The sequence below is a fragment of the Gallinula chloropus genome (genome assembly GCF_964237585.1).
Source record: "Gallinula chloropus genome assembly, chromosome: 13".
NCBI lineage: Eukaryota > Metazoa > Chordata > Aves > Gruiformes > Rallidae > Gallinula > Gallinula chloropus.
Genome location: NC_140098.1, coordinates 14,589,408 through 14,604,711, shown reverse-complemented (window position 1 = coordinate 14,604,711; position 15,304 = coordinate 14,589,408). Strand labels below are relative to the sequence as shown.

Genomic DNA, 15,304 nt, shown 5'->3' with positions numbered 1-15,304 from the left:
AGGGGGTGGGTGCCCCATCCCTGGGGGTGTTCAAGGCCAGGTTGGCTGGGGCCCTGGGGCAACCTTGTGTAGCTCCAGGCCTGGAGGTTGGTGTCCCTGCCTGTGGCAGGGGGTTGGAGCTCTGTGACCCTTGGGGTCCCTCCCAACCCAGACCAGGCTGGGATTCTATAAGAGATGTTATTACCCAGCGACCATGGAAACCAGGGGGTTCTAAAAGCTTGGGAGCCAGCTCTGATCAGCTTAACCAGGCAATTAGAAGGGCGCTGCTGAGTGTGGAAGTTTCCATTCCATTCAGGATTTAAAAACTTCAGCGTGAAGCGGAACAAAATGCCCCAAATTTCAACATACCCCACGAGGGGAAAGGAGAACTCAAGTTTCCCCTCGGATCCGCTGGAACGTTTCCATTCCAGCTTTAGGAGCCCATGCACTTTAAACCCATTTTTTTAAAAAAATAAAACCCAAATTTGCAATATCTTATTTCACCAGCAGAAGAATGCAGCTCCCCAGCCAGCTCCCTGGGCTGCTCCAAAGTGTCTGGTGCTGGATACTGAGCTCACTTTGGTCCCCCCACCCCATAAAAGAGATGGAAGCATCGTGAACCGACTCTACCCATCCCCAGCATCCTTGTCTGCACAGAGCCAAACCCAGCACCTCCTGCCCACAGCTGTGGGGGGTTGGATGAGGCCCTTAGAGAAGACACAAACCCCTTCACTTTCTCCTCTCTCTTTCCCTCTTGGAGATTTCAACTCTGATCCAGAGCTAATGGGTTTGGCACACATTCCACGCTGCTGCCGGATGGGCTGCCGGGCTCTTCAGCCCCTGGATCCTTTTCAACCACTGGATCCTTTTCAGCCCCCGGACCCTTTTCAGCCCCCGGACCCTTTTCAGCCCCTGGATCCTTTTCAACCACTGGATCCTTTTCAGCCCCCAGATCCTTTTCAGCCCCTGGATCCTTTTCAGCCCCCAGATCCTTTTCAGCCACCAGATCCTTTTCAGTCCGAGATCCTTTTCAGCCCCTGGATCCTTTTCAGCCCCCTGATCCTTTTCAACCCCTGGATCCTTTTCAGCCCCCGGATCCTTTTCAGCCTCCAGATCCTTTTCAGCCCCCAGATCCTTTTCAGCCCCCTGATCCTTTTCAGCCCCCTGATCCTTTTCAGGCCCCAGATCCTTTTCAGATGGGAATTGTGCTACCAACCAGAAGGGTATTAAGCAGCTCTGGGAGGGATAAAGGCACCAGGAGCTGTCAGATTGGCTCTCTTGAGAAGTTGGATGGCAAAGGGATGGAGTGTTTTTTCACCCTGCAGAGGCTTTTGGCTAGGGATCCACCTTTATTTAGGACTTACATAATCCAAACGGGACTTGGAGCAACAATCAAGTGATAGATGGTGGAAGAGGATATAGAGAAAGCAGGCAAATGGAGTCTCTTCTCCAAATAGCTGGTTTCCAAAGGGAAAAGAAAAGAGCAGAGAATGAGGTGTGGGTTCTTCCCTTCCAACTGTTCTGAAAACCAGACAGTTTAATTCAAGCAGCACCACAGGGTCACCCTCTGATAACAGGAACAACTCACGTCAAATAGGAGCTGAGAACAAACCTCTCTTTCCAAGTATTAAGAGCCATGGAAACCAAGCCCCTCCAACTGCAAACCAGTTATGTGGACACCCACCAACCACCCCAGAGTAACTCTTGGAGACTAAGCGTGCCCATAGTTTGTGAAGTTTCCCAGTGCTGGGGACAACAGCCAGATGCCAGGGGAGAGATTCCTCATTGATCTGGGCTGAAGAGGCTGGCTGGTGGACAATCAGCTGCCTCCCAGCACTGCCTTCCCCCCACAAGTCCCAATTCAATCCGTTCTCACCTGAAATGACTTCACATGGTGACCATGAAGATGTCCTCACTGGAGCAGAGAGCATCCTCCAACCTTTGGGGCATCCTCATCTCATCCACTTCACTTTATCTGAAACCAGGAGGCTTGTGGAAGCTGTTGGGAAAGGCTCAGCTCAGCAGGTACCAAGGACTATCCCACTTCCACGTGGCAGTGAGCATCCCAAGTCCAACAGCTGCCATCCCAGCAGCATTAGTCCCAGTTCCTTTAGGAAAAACCCATCCTCATCCTCAGTGCTCACCCAAAAACTCAGTCCCTGGACACAGTGGGTGTTTTATTAGCAGATCCCTGGGTATCACTGGTTCTTGTTCTGCCTTGAACTCACCCATCCTCACCTTTACCACCCCATTCCTCAACGTCCCTTTAAAGCCCAGAGGCGTTATCTTTCATCCCCACGCTCATTACACTTTGCAGGGCATTAACCTTGGCTCTGAAGCGTTGGGAATCGATCTTCTGCTTTCCAATTCACATCCCCAAATTGTTGGTCCACGGAGACTAATTTGCCACCAGAATAATCCATTTGGAGCTGCAGGATTTTCAATCAAGGCTCCAGGGTTGGGTTTTTTTTTTCCCCCAGCCATGGATTGAGGATGCAGCAGGACTTTTTTTTTCCACGATTATTAGTGACATTCATTTCAGAAGCTTTTCCACACGGAGGGTCGGATGGTAACACAGCCTCAGGGGCAGAGCTGGGAGGCTGGAGAGGCTCAGCTAATTGGAAATTAAAGGCAAGAAAGAAACTCCTTCAGACTCTCAGGCCATGTGGTTATTAAGCTTTCAGCATTTAGCAGATGTATTTAAGTACAGAGAAAGGAAGAGCACACAGCAGCAGCCTCAGACAGCGACTTGCCTTTAGTTCTTGTGCCTTGCAGCTTGAGAAGGGAAGTGGATGACAACGCAGATCACTGTCAGGGGTCCCCAACAGACCAGCAAAGCCCACCAGACCCCCTCCTCTATCAACTGCTTCAGAGCAGAGGCTCAGGGTGGTTATTAAGGGCTGATGTGGTTGTACATGCTGGCAGCTTCATGGTCCGAGGCGTGTGCTGGTGTTCGGTGGACGCAGCCTCAGGCCACGGACAGTCCAGGTCCCTGAATTGTGCCTTGTGTGGGCTGGGAAATTGATCCACGTTAAAAATAATACAAGGAGAAACAAAACAAAGCTATTTTTAACCCAAGGCAGCCTCATGATCTGGAAGAGGTAGCTCAGAGACTGTCCCAAAGCAAGCTGCAGTTCAGGGGCTGTACGGGCGCACACCGACAATGCAGTTTGGATAAATTAGTTTATTCTTCATTAGTTCATCAGCTCACAGCTGTAAAATTTGTACATCTTTGGGAAAGGCATTGATTTCAAATTCTTCCAGCTGTAAAACTACTATTCTCATTTAAATCTGAAGCAGTAGCTCCTTCCAAGCTTTGAGCTTTTATAATCAAGAGGCATGAAGCAGATAATAGAACAGACATTGAGGTGATTCCCTTGGAGCATCCAGCTTTTGGGTGCAAAGACACCCAGCACCTCTGCATTGAGAGGTTATTGCAATGGGGAACAAGGACTTTGTGTGCAGGACAGCTTGCCCAAGCAAGTCAGGCAAGGGAAAAGCAGGATCTTCAACACTGGGAGCTGTGGAAGTGTTAAAGCATGGCCAGGGAGCTGGGCAGGGAGGGGACATGGGGTAACAGGCATCCTGTACTGTGCTAAGGACCCAAAGACGTGTCTGGGCGAGTGCTCAGACAACGAGCTGAGGTCCTGAGATGATTGCTCAACAAGCAGCAGGTAGAGAGACAAAGGGATCACAGAATCACAAGGTTGGAAAAGACCTTTCAGATCATCCAGTCCAACTGTTCCCATCCTGTGCTGCCCCAGATCCCTCAGCACCTCATCTCCCCTCTGTTAAACACACCCAGGGGGGTGACTCAGCCCCTCCCTGGGCAGCCTGTGCCACAGCCCCACAACTCTGCCAGGGAAGAACTTTGCCCTCCCAGCTGAGCTGACCCTGCCCTGGGGCAGCTTGAGCCCATTGCCCCTTGTCCCAGCTCCTGTCCCCTGGCTGAAGAGACCATCGCCCACCTCTCTGCACCCTCCTGGCAGGGCAGGGGAGGTGGGGAGGTCTCCCCTCAGCCTCCTCTTCTCCAGGCTCAACACCCCCAGCTCCCTCAGCTGCTCCTCAGAGGATTTGCCCTCCAGCCCCTTCCCCAGCCTGGTTGCCCTTCTCTGGACTCGTTCAAGGACCTCAAGGGATGTGGGAAGCCTCAGTGGACACGCTCCTGGGACATGCTCCTGAGTATTCAAGGGCTGGCAGGGGGTTTCTGGGAGTTACAGCCACGGACTCCCTCCGCTGGTGGTATCTTTATCGGGTTGTAAGGGTGAATGGCAGGGCTCTGGACACTTCTGGGTAGCAGAAGCACTAAAACTGAGGTGGACCAGACCAGGAAATGAGAAGTCATGAGTTCTGTCCAGCCTCATATACAAGACAGACACACACGACTGCTCTGAGTCCTCTGACCCATCCCCATCACTGATGAACACGCTGAACAGAGTCCCTCAGGACTCGAGCTACCCACACTACACCAACACAAGCAGTATTATGGATGAACTGGAACTGCCTAGAGATACTGGAAGGACAATTAGGAACATCATGAGGCAGAGAAGACATTTGGATCCCATACAAACACCATTTGCAGATGTGCAGAGAGAGTCAGAGGCTCTGCCAGGCGAAGAGAAGTTGGCTGGGATCTCTCCTAGGTGGAGCAGTAAGAGCGCTGCTCTGACTCCAATCTTCCAGGATTAATCAGCTTAATGAGACATAGAGCAGGAATTCCCAGAGAGGGGATTACAGGTGGTATAAACCATGGGAACAGGAGAGCATTTGGGATTACAGGGAGGGTAAGAGCAAGAGGTAAAGCAGCAGCACAGCGGTTACACAGCAGCACAGCAGTTACACAGCAGCACAGCTCCTCATGCCAGCCCAAGCTTGGATGGGAAGGACATACAGCTGCTTCCAGGCATGGAGCACCTCAGGTTTCCCCCAGGCAGCATAATGCCATGCAGAGAGAGCTGTATAAAACACCAGAGGGGTGGGAGCAGAGCTGCTGGTGGTGCAAACAGCATGTTTGGGGTTCCTTCTAGCTACTCCCTTCAGAGTAACCTCGCTCAGGACACGTCTCTCAGCAATGGCAAAGGGTGTGAGTCAGGCTGAAAAGCCAGTGAGGAGTTTGTGCTGTGGAATCATGCAAAGGATCAGCATTTACCATGAACTCTGTGTAGAGAAGTGCTACACCCAGGCTGGGGAAAGTTTGCACAAAGAGAATTCCTCAGAGAGCGTACGCTGGAAACGGGGTCAAGAGTTACCATGTGATGTAAGCGGGCATTTCAGAGCCTGTGGATCAGGAGGCTACAAGCCTGACTTAAACCATATTTAGACCTGGATTTTTTGAAAGGAAGAAAACTCCTGACATGGACAAACGGACAAGTGCTGCCCAGCTCCCCACGGACAACCTGAGCACCATCGCTAAGGCAGGAATTCCACAGACACAATCTCCACGCTTCTTTGAGCCAACACCTAGGGAAGGTTTGGAGCTACAGATGGAAGGGAGGCAGGGGATCGTTCTCCTGGAGCTGACCCCTTAGTGAGGAGCAGGAGAGAGTGTTTATCTGCACCCAGTGATGCACAGCAGTGGTCTGGGCTGTACAGATGCCCCTCAGTACTCATAAGGTTAGGAAGAAAGGAAAAACAAGTCGGTGTCCAAAGGGTTCACAATGGAAATCAAATGTTAAACCAACAAATAAAACAAGAGCAGTTTGGGCAGGGTTTGCTGGCAGCTGGGAGTTTCCTGAACAGTCCCTCATGGCTGGGGTTGGGGTGACTGGATGAGCTGGGTGGAAGGAGCAGGGGGAATGGGGCACCCCTGGCATTTTGGAGGCCATGGTAGAGTTGTGGGTGTCCAGAGAGTTTTTAGAGTTGAAAGAGTCTTTGCTGAAGAGTTACCATTTAGGGAAACAGCTAAACCAGCAGAAGAGTACAGGCTAAACCCTGAGCACTAGCAATATAAACACTGTCCCTTTTGGAAGAGTAAATGATGATATCATCCATACATCACACCCTTCCTGTGTAAACAGGAGTGCCAACATGAGAAGACATGCAGTGTAAACCTTGTGTCTGGCTGGCTGCAGCTTTGCTGGGGAGCTCTTGAGGGCTGCAGAGAAGATCAATGAGGCCAAGAACACTTCTTAGGATCAGACTTGGGTGGTTTCAGGCACTTTCCCAGCTTCCCACAGCCCGGAGGAGACCAGTTCTGTTAAAAACAAACAAAAACCACACATAAAGCTGGTTCCTGCCTGCTAAACCCTCACCAACCCTTTCTGATCCTCACAAAGATGCTTGAAAAAAATCAAACTCCTCTTGCAGCTGATGCTCCTGAGCCCATCAGCTTCCCAACTCCGAAGGCTATCCAAAAAAGGAGGTAGGATAACAAATCCTTCAGCAGATGATACCATGGTCCCTCCTGTCCAAGTGCAGTCTGCTGGGTCTCTGGTGACCTTCCTCTCTTTCCTGGAGTAGCATGGAGCAACCAGAGCAGGAGGTTTTGGCAAAAAACCCCATTTTCCTGGGAGCCACAAAAGAGTTTGGGTTTTTAGCTCTGAGGAAACAAGTGGAAAGCAACAGGAGGCCAAGGGTAGGAGGGATTAAGAACACCAGTGTTTGAACAAGCATTGTGCTGGATGAGCACATGGAGTAAGGAGGCATTTACAACATAACTACTCTGGTGCACACAGACCAGGAGTATTTACCTCCCTTGTTTCCACGTGTCTTGAGCTACCCTTCTCCAGCAACTGTGCAACAGAGAGCTGATGTCAGTGGTGAAACCCTCTGCAAAGCTGAGTTTCCAAAGGGATTAACCATGGAAGGGATTTGGATAAAAGAACTTTCTCAAGTCCACCAGGGTTTTGCCCTTAAATATTTGGGGCTGTGGTACTGCAAATGGCAGGTTACAGTTCCCCTTCTTCTTTCAGAAACCTCTGGCCTTCATTTCCCATCTCTCTCTTTCCCAAGGTCACAGACTCACAGGGGTGGGAAGGGACCTCCAGAGCCCATGGGGTCCAACCCCCTGCCCAAGCACGGTCCCTGGGACAGGGCACACAGGTCGGTGTCCAGATGGGGCTGGAATCTCTACAGAGAAGGAGACTCCACACGCCCTGGGCAGCCTGTCCCAGGGCTCCCTCACACTCACTGGGAAGAAGTTCTTCCCCACATTGGTGGGGAACTCCCTGTGCTCCAACTTGAGCCCATCGCCCCTTGTCCTGTCCCCACAGACACTGAGAAGAGGCTGCCCATGGCCCCCTGTGTCCCACCCTTCAGCTATTGATACCCATTGATCAGATCCCCTCTCAGGCTTCTTCTCTGCAGGCTGAACAGCCCCAGCTCACTCAGCCTTTCCTCACAGGGGAGATGCTCCAGGCCCTTAATCATCTCTGTAGCCTCCTCTGGACTCTCTCCAGGAGATCCCTGGCTGTTTGATCCCAGGGAGCCCAGAACTGGACACAACACTCCAGGTGGGGCCTGACCAGGGCAGAGCAGAGTGGGAGGATCCCCTCCTGTGACCTGCTGACCACGCTCCTCTTGATGCTCCCCAGGATCCCATCAGCTCTCTGAGCCACCTATCCATCCATGGGGGAGATTCCCACTGTCACCTAACAAAGGTCAGCTGGTCTCTGACTTCTTGCTTTTCATCTGACTTAATTTTTATCCTTCAAGTCATTTAGAGCTTTTGGGGGGGATTAAATTCCTAGGAAGGAAAAAGAAAAGCTTAACCCCAGAGAAAAAGAACAGGCAGGAGCAGGTTTCTGTTCCCCACAGCTGACAACAGATGGCAGTGAGACACCAGCTATCCCTGCAGCAGGAGCAGGCAGCTTTGGAGGAAGGCACCTCACTGCAGGAAGGGCTCCAGATGGGTTTCAAGAAAAATTAATGCTGTTTTCTAAATCCCTTTCTCTAATTTTAACATGTCCAACCACCACTGGAAGTTTCAGACACCCTTCTACACTATGCAGAAGGAAGAGAGGTCCAAAGAAACAAACTAAATGGTTGTTCTTTGAGAAAAAAAAAACAATTAAAACCAAACCCATAATGAAGCAAATCCTATCTGCTTCAGTCTCAGAGCACCACTGGCTTTTCCTGGATCTGCAAGTGCTGAGAGCCCCCAGGACACCGTGTGTGCTGCAGGTCAGAGCAGCACAGCTCCACCACGTGCTGCAATTTCTCCTACGCTTCCAGAGGAGGAAAACACAGCAGAAGTGGCTCTGTGGGAGCTTCATCTACACTGCTGGTGGGATACACCACAGATGGGCCAGCAAACACTTCCCCTGCTCAGGAGGGCTGATGCTGCTGTGCTGACATCAATCCCAAGGCTACAGTAGCTACAAAATGATCCATCTGCTCAGCTTATGTATAAGTAAAGACAGTTATTCTCCTCCGTTCTGGAAGGATATTAAACACCCACAGCAAATAAACAGGGGGCAGAAGTGAGAGAACAGTGTTAGGCACAGTGTTATCAGCTGATGTTTATCTCCCAGGGTCCCCCAAGGACAGATTTGGGGCCAAATAAACCCCAGCAATGCTGTTGTCCCAAAAGAATTGGTTATAGAATCATAGAATCTCAGCCTGGTCTGGGTTGGAAGGGACCCCAAGGGTCACAGAGCTCCAACCCCCTGCCACAGGCAGGGACACCAACCTCCAGGCCTGGAGCTACACAAGGTTGCCCAGGGCCCCAGCAAACCTGGCCTTGAACACCCCCCGGGATGGGGCACCCACCCCCTCTCTGGGCAGCCCCTTCCAGCCCCTCACCACTCTCTCTGCAAAGAACTTCCCCCCAATATCTCATCTCACCCTTCCCTCCTCCAGCTTCACTCCACCCCCCTTGTCCTGCCAGTCTCTGCCCTTTAACAAGCTGATTCTCCTCCTGTTCCTCTGCTCCCTTCAGGGACTGGAAGGCTGCTATGAGGTTCCCCTGCTGCCTTCTACTCTCTTCTCTCCCTCTCCCTCTTCTCTCCTCTCCTCCAGGCTGAGCCAGCCCAGCTCCCACAGCTGGAGGTTATCTTCATCTCTGGTCCCGAAAGGCAACACTTTGGTGCCCATTTTAGTTTTATGACCATGCAATAACTCTGTTAGGAGGTTACACAGAACAGAGATCTAGTTTCCTGCTGGGATTTGAACATTTCTCCTGGGATCAAAACATCCCCCAGCTCACCAGGGCAGGTGATCCACCTCTGAAACCATCCATCCCACCTGGTCTGATCTGAGCTTGGCCAAGCACCAGAGCGGTCCCTCATCTCCCTCAGCTTTGCAGCAGGTATAACCAGACTTGGCCAAGCCCTGGGCATCTCCAAAAACAGAAGTGGCAACCCAGAGTCTGCAGAATTTTAACTCACCTGAGACTCAGGGAGTCCCCCCACCAAGGAGGGGGCTGTGGTACAGGACCTCCAGTCCAGAAGAGCCTGGTGTTGACAAACAGGGATGCTGTAGGGTTTCACAGCCACACAGCAGCCTACCAGTTTTCCAAACCAGTTTTGGAGCTGGAATTAGCACTGAAGAAATGCCTTTCCAGAAGGTCTCTGGCAGCAGCCAGGCTCTGGGGAGAGTGCCTGAACCCAAACGGTCCCAGAGGAGCACAGAGTAGTGTTTATTAAGGGAAAAGTTGAATAATGAAAGAAAACAACACAGAAACAATGGTCCTTCAAATGTTTTTCCTACTTAACATCCAAAAATAAAAAGATGGGACAAAGCTAGAAAAGATCTTTGCCTTCTTACTAAGGAGACACAGCTCCATGGTCTGTAGTTCCCTGGCTGGCTGGAGACAGCCCCTCAGCAGCAGGTACCACCTGGTTCACAAGGTTATTCCAGCATCAGAAGGATTTTGCATGTTACTACGTTGTGTCAGTCTACAGGTACATCCCCTTGGACTACACACATACCTATCACCTGACAGCTTGACCTCCTACAAACCATCCAGGTTCTTTCCCAGGTTCTTTCCCAGGTTCTCCACAAACCAAGCAGCAGCTGCCAGGAAAGCCAAGCTGTAACTTTCCAGCATGCAAATGGAAACAGAAGATGGAATTGAAAGTGTTGGTCGTGTTGTTAAGTCATAAAGGTTGTGCAAAAGTCAGGCCTGGGTGGAATTGGAGGAGAGGAAGAGTGAGCAAGACCAAAGACAGAGAGCCACTGTGCCAGTCCCACCACTTGAAACACGAGGAGAGAGGGTGGTGAGGGGCTGGAAGGGGCTGCCCAGAGAGGGGGTGGGTGCCCCATCCCTGGGGGTGTTCAAGGCCAGGTTGGATGGGGCCCTGGGCAACCTTGTGTAGCTCCAGGCCTGGAGGTTGGTGTCCCTGCCTGTGGCAGGGGGTTGGAGCAATGTGATCCCTGGGGTCCCTTCCAACCCAGACCAGTATGTGGATACTATGATTCTATGACTTTGGAGATTTGCAGAAGGGGCTTAGAAAGGAGAAGAAGGATCTACAGCTGCACATACTGCTGTATCTCTAAGGAAGGAAGCCACAGTTTATTGCTGCACGTTGGTAGACTTTATAGACCCAACCCCACTTGCTTCATATGAGCCTTCCTGCACCACCACATTCCACAAATAGCCAGAGAGCCCTTCAAATGGGAAAGCCTGTGTCCCCCTCCTCCATCCCTCCCCAGCATTAGATGACACTTTGGAGCCTTTACAGAATATATTCTAAGCTAAGAACAGCTTAGAATGGGCTGCTCAGAGCGGGGGTGGGTGCCCCATCCCTGGGGTGTTCAAGGCCAGGTTGGCTGGGGCTCTGGGCAACCTTGTGTAGCTCTGTGACCCTTCCAACCCAGACCAGTGTATGATTCTGTGATTCTAAGGATTCTCAAAGGTATTTATCCACTCACCATGACAGCCTTGTCGCACACGTTCAGCTGTGGCACCCCTGGCACCAGGGTGTCTTTGTGCTGCTGGACCACAGCAGATATCCGCTCCATCGTCCTTTGGTATTCATCACTGGCAAAACTGGAACGTGAGAAAGCACAGAGTTACTAGTGGGGCTTCACACAGGGCATCATTAGAGCAGCCACAGCACCAAGCCATTTCAGGAGACTTCTCCTTGGCCATAGCAAAGGAGAAGAGTATGTAAGGACATGGTTGATGCTGAGTGCCCACAGGGGACTGAAGGGTCTGGGCTGACAGAGTCTGGCATGGCTGGGGCTGGAGGCTGCAGGTCTGGAATGCTCTGCTTGGGGCAGCAAGGAGGGTGGATGCTTGTCCCCCCCAAGCAGAGCAACAGATGGCTCCTGGCAGATCATCTCAGCACGGGGCTTTGGCTTTCAGAGCTGCTCTGGTGGCCTCACACATACTGCTCCAGAGGCAGGGTTGAAGCTCGTGTGGGTTCCCAAGGGAAGAGGTGACATGTACAAAGGATGGTGTGTCCAGGGTCAGACCTGAGCTGTGCCTTCAACAATTTCCAAGTGGCTCTTCCCAGACACAGAACAACCACCTCTCCAGACACACCAGCAGAGAGGTGTGCTGACTCAAGCCCTCCAGTGCATTGCACAAGAGGTCACCCAGCTCTCCCCACGTTCACCCTCTGCTCTCTCAGGTGCTTGTCACTACCACGTGCACCAGGGAGAGGTGTTTATCAGAGGGAAACAAAGGGAATGTCAATACCTTGTTTTCCAAGAGCCTTCTCAAGCTGAGGCTTTCAAACACAACCGTTGCCTAGTGAAACCTCCCAATCACCAAATAAAATGAACTAAGATTATGCAAACAGGAAGATGGAGAAGAATAGAAGCGACTTGTCCAAGACAAGAATACCTCCTCCATTTCACAACATCACCCCGGGGTTCTGCCCCATCTCCATTCTTCCATTACAGCTTTATTATTCCAAGCTGGGACCCATCTGTCATGCTCCAAAGCCCTCATGTGGGGTTATAAATTACCAGGGTTTCTTTTTAATCCACCCAATTACTCCAGTAGGTACTTGTTGAAGTGGTTCAGGGTGTACTTCACTAAGACTTCAAGTCTCTCTGAAACAGAGGATTACTACCCCATGATCTCATTTTGTCCATCAACGTTAAGAGTCACTTGAAAGCAAAACAAAACAAAGCCAAGCGAGCGGCAAATCTCTTCTGAAGATAAAAGAAACAATGCTGCTTGGTCCTGACCTCAGGCTGCCTTTGCTTACAGTCCAAGCTGGCCACCAGCCCCACGCTCCAGCTAATTTCCTTCTCTGAAAAACAATCACATTTCGAAGCCCAGTAACGTGCCAACAGTTTCCAGTAAAGCCTATAAATATCCCATCTCGGCATCCAGCCAGGGAGAAGCTGATTGTGGGGATGGGCCTGAGCTTTGCTGATAGAGAACAGGAAGGGAATTTGAAATGACAAGCTGGAGCGAACTGAGCTGTTGCTCTCACACCCAGCTAGCTGCATCCTGGTGGAGAGGCTATCACCAGGACCAGCTGTGGGATCTGTATGGACCACCCTGGAATTCCAACTATTCTTGGGATTTCAAAGCTCCTCCAAAGCTCAATTTCATATTCTTGGAGCTCCCAAATTTCCTCACTCCTCTCCCCAGTACATCCCACCTTGGCTCTCCCAGCAGCCTTTACAAAGCTCCCAAATTTCCTCCCTCTTCTCCCCAGCACATCCCACCTTACCTCTCCCAGCACAGACCACTGGCTCCCACGCCACTCACTGCCTTGAGGACAGCTGAAACCACAGGGCCAGGAAGACATTTAGGAGCTGCCAAAGTCCATCTCTGGCTCACACCCTGATGAGGACACAGAACTCAAGGCAGCACTCACTTGGCTCAGCCAGTCTCACATCCCAGTGGCAAGATGGCCTTTCGGTTTGGCAAGGTTTTGTCTGGAAGCTTTCTGGTCTTATTTCAAACATGCAGGATTGCCAGCCCCATAGCAGGCTTGAAAAGAATCTAAAGAGATTTTTAAAGGAGGCAAAGAGGGTTTAAAGCTAACCTGTGCTGACATGCAGAGGAGAGCAAACACCGGGAGAGAAACTGCTGTGGAGACAAACACACCGAGGAGGGGAGTCAGCCTGAAACCACCAGCAACCCTGCACATGGGACACAACAACCCCCTGCAGCGACACAGGCTGGGGGTGACTGGCTGGAGAGCTGTCAGGCAGAGAAGGACCTCGGGGTGCTGGGTGACTGCAGGCTGAACATGAGCCAGCAGTGTGCCCAGGTGGGCAGGAAAGCCAAGGGCATCCTGGCTTGTGTCAGGAATTGTGTGGCCAGTAGGTCTGGGGAGGGGATTGTGCCCCTGGACTTGGCACTGGTGAGGCTGCAGCTCAAGTGCTGGGTCCAGTTCTGGGCTCCTCACCATCAGAAGGACAGGGAGGTCCTGGAGTGAGTCCAGAGAAGGGCAACCAGGCTGGGGAAGGGGCTGGAGGGCAAATCCTCTGAGGAGCAGCTGAGGGAGCTGGGGGTGTTGAGCCTGGAGAAGAGGAGGCTGAGGGGAGACCTTCTCCCCACCTCCCCTGCCCTGCCAGGAGGGTGCAGAGAGGTGGGCGATGGTCTCTTCAGCCAGGGGACAGGAGATGGGACAAGGGGCAATGGGCTCAAGCTGCCCCAGGGCAGGGTCAGCTCAGCTGGGAGGGCAAAGTTCTTCCCTGGCAGAGTTGTGGGGCTGTGGCCCAGGCTGCCCAGGGAGGGGCTGAGTCACCCCCTGGGTGTGTTTAACAGTGGGGGGATGAGGGTCTCAGGGATCTGGGGCAGCACAGGATGGGAATGGTTGGACTTGATGATCTTAATGGTCTTTTCCAACCCTGTGACTCTGTCACTCCCAGGGATGGATGGACACAGCACATAGGACAGACATCTCAGCTGCTGACTGGATGAAATCGGGAAGCCAGGAACATTTTCAAGCCTCCGTGTTCCAGCCCTTGAAGCAGAGATGGAACTGCAGTTTAGGGAGACATGGTGTATTCCAGCTGTTTAAGGTTTCTAATGCACCTATTGTGGTGGGATTTGAAAGCTCTTCCAAACCCCAGCTAATCACACTTCATTACACTCCTTGTATGAAGGATTAATATGAATTAATACATATTTTAATCAATTGTTGGAGTCGAACGTGCTCTAGATATGCCTCCTGCTGCTGCTCTTCTACCCAATGCCTTATTGAGAAGGCTGTGGGGGAATGTCATTGCAGCCTTCCAGTCCCTGAAGGGAGCAGAGAAACAGGAGGGGAATCAGCTTGTTAAAGGGCAGAGACTGGCAGGACAAGGGGGATGGAGTGAAGCTGCAGGAGGGAAGGGTGAGAGGAGAGATTAGGGGGGAAGTTCTTTGCAGAGAGAGTGGTGAGGGGCTGGAAGGGGCTGCCCAGAGAGGGGGTGGGTGCCCCATCCCTGGGGGTGTTAAAGGCCAGGTTTGCTGGGACCCTGGGCAACCTTGTGTAGCTCCAGGCCTGGAGGTTGGTGTCCCTGCCTGTGGCAGGGGGTTGGAGCTCTGTGACCCTTGGGGTCCCTCCCAACCCAGACCAGTCTGGGATTCTATGATTTTCCTCTCCTACTCGTGCCATCTCTCCAGTATTTCAGATCTTTTTTGAAGTGGACCCATAAGAGAAAACGTTGCTGCTGACTAATTAAGCTCCACAGCATCTCTGCAAATATTGCAGTGCTAAAGAGATAGCCCAATTTCACCCATGGAAATGGCTTTTCATACGTGGGATTCCAAATCAGCTCTAATCCGGACAGACCAGCAGCAAACACAGCTGTGGTCTGCATGGGAGATACACAATATGTTGTCACCACTGCTGCTTTTTGCTCCAAATCTGCCAGTCCTATTGCAGCAGGAGGAAAAAATACCTCTTTTTTCACTCTAATCTTAACTCCTGCATTTATCCACAGCCTTGCTGCTCATTAGCAACCTAAGACGGGTGAACACTGCGGTATAACGAAGGAGGCTTGAGTGATTTAAATCATCTGCTTGCCTTAATTCTCATGTTCAGGACACTCTGGGCTTTTTCAGCCAGCTCAGCAGTGAGGGGAAATCTTGGCCTACCCTCAGCTCCTGGTGGTTTTGAACCATTTCTTCCCTGCAGTGACTAGACTTGGTGATTACTGCGGTGTTTAGAGGAGGCTGAATGAGTTCCCCAACGCACGACAGGAAGGGCTTGGCACCTATCAAAGACTCATGCTTCTCACAAAGCTGGCTAAAGCTAAAGAACACGTATAGATTATGTTCCAAGTCAGGCCTCTAACCCCTAAACCTTGTCTCAGTAGGGCTTAACATGCTCTTAAGCTGGCTAAACCTGTTGACACTAGCTTAAAACCTATCCGATCGCAGCTGCCTTCCTGGTGTTGAAGAACATGACAGCGACGGACCCCCATGCTGTGAGGTGGTGCTGAACGCTGGAAGATGACTACAGATCGTTTTCAGATACCTCAA

The 15,304-nt window shown here is 51.5% G+C and overlaps 1 protein-coding gene across 1 annotated transcript in view; it reads right to left on the bottom strand.

The window, feature by feature from the left end:
• Positions 1–6,035: 6,035 nt before the first annotated feature.
• GALNS (galactosamine (N-acetyl)-6-sulfatase) overlaps positions 6,036–15,304 on the bottom strand; it is a gene marked incomplete at its 5' end in the record, with an annotated part of 57,730 nt that continues 48,461 nt past the window's right edge. The window contains 2 exons of the mRNA XM_084270146.1: positions 6,036–6,172; positions 10,792–10,909. Coding sequence (XP_084126272.1) covers positions 6,086–6,172; positions 10,792–10,909 — 205 coding nt within the window. The 3' untranslated portion in view covers positions 6,036–6,085. The remainder of the gene's footprint in view (positions 6,173–10,791; positions 10,910–15,304) is intronic.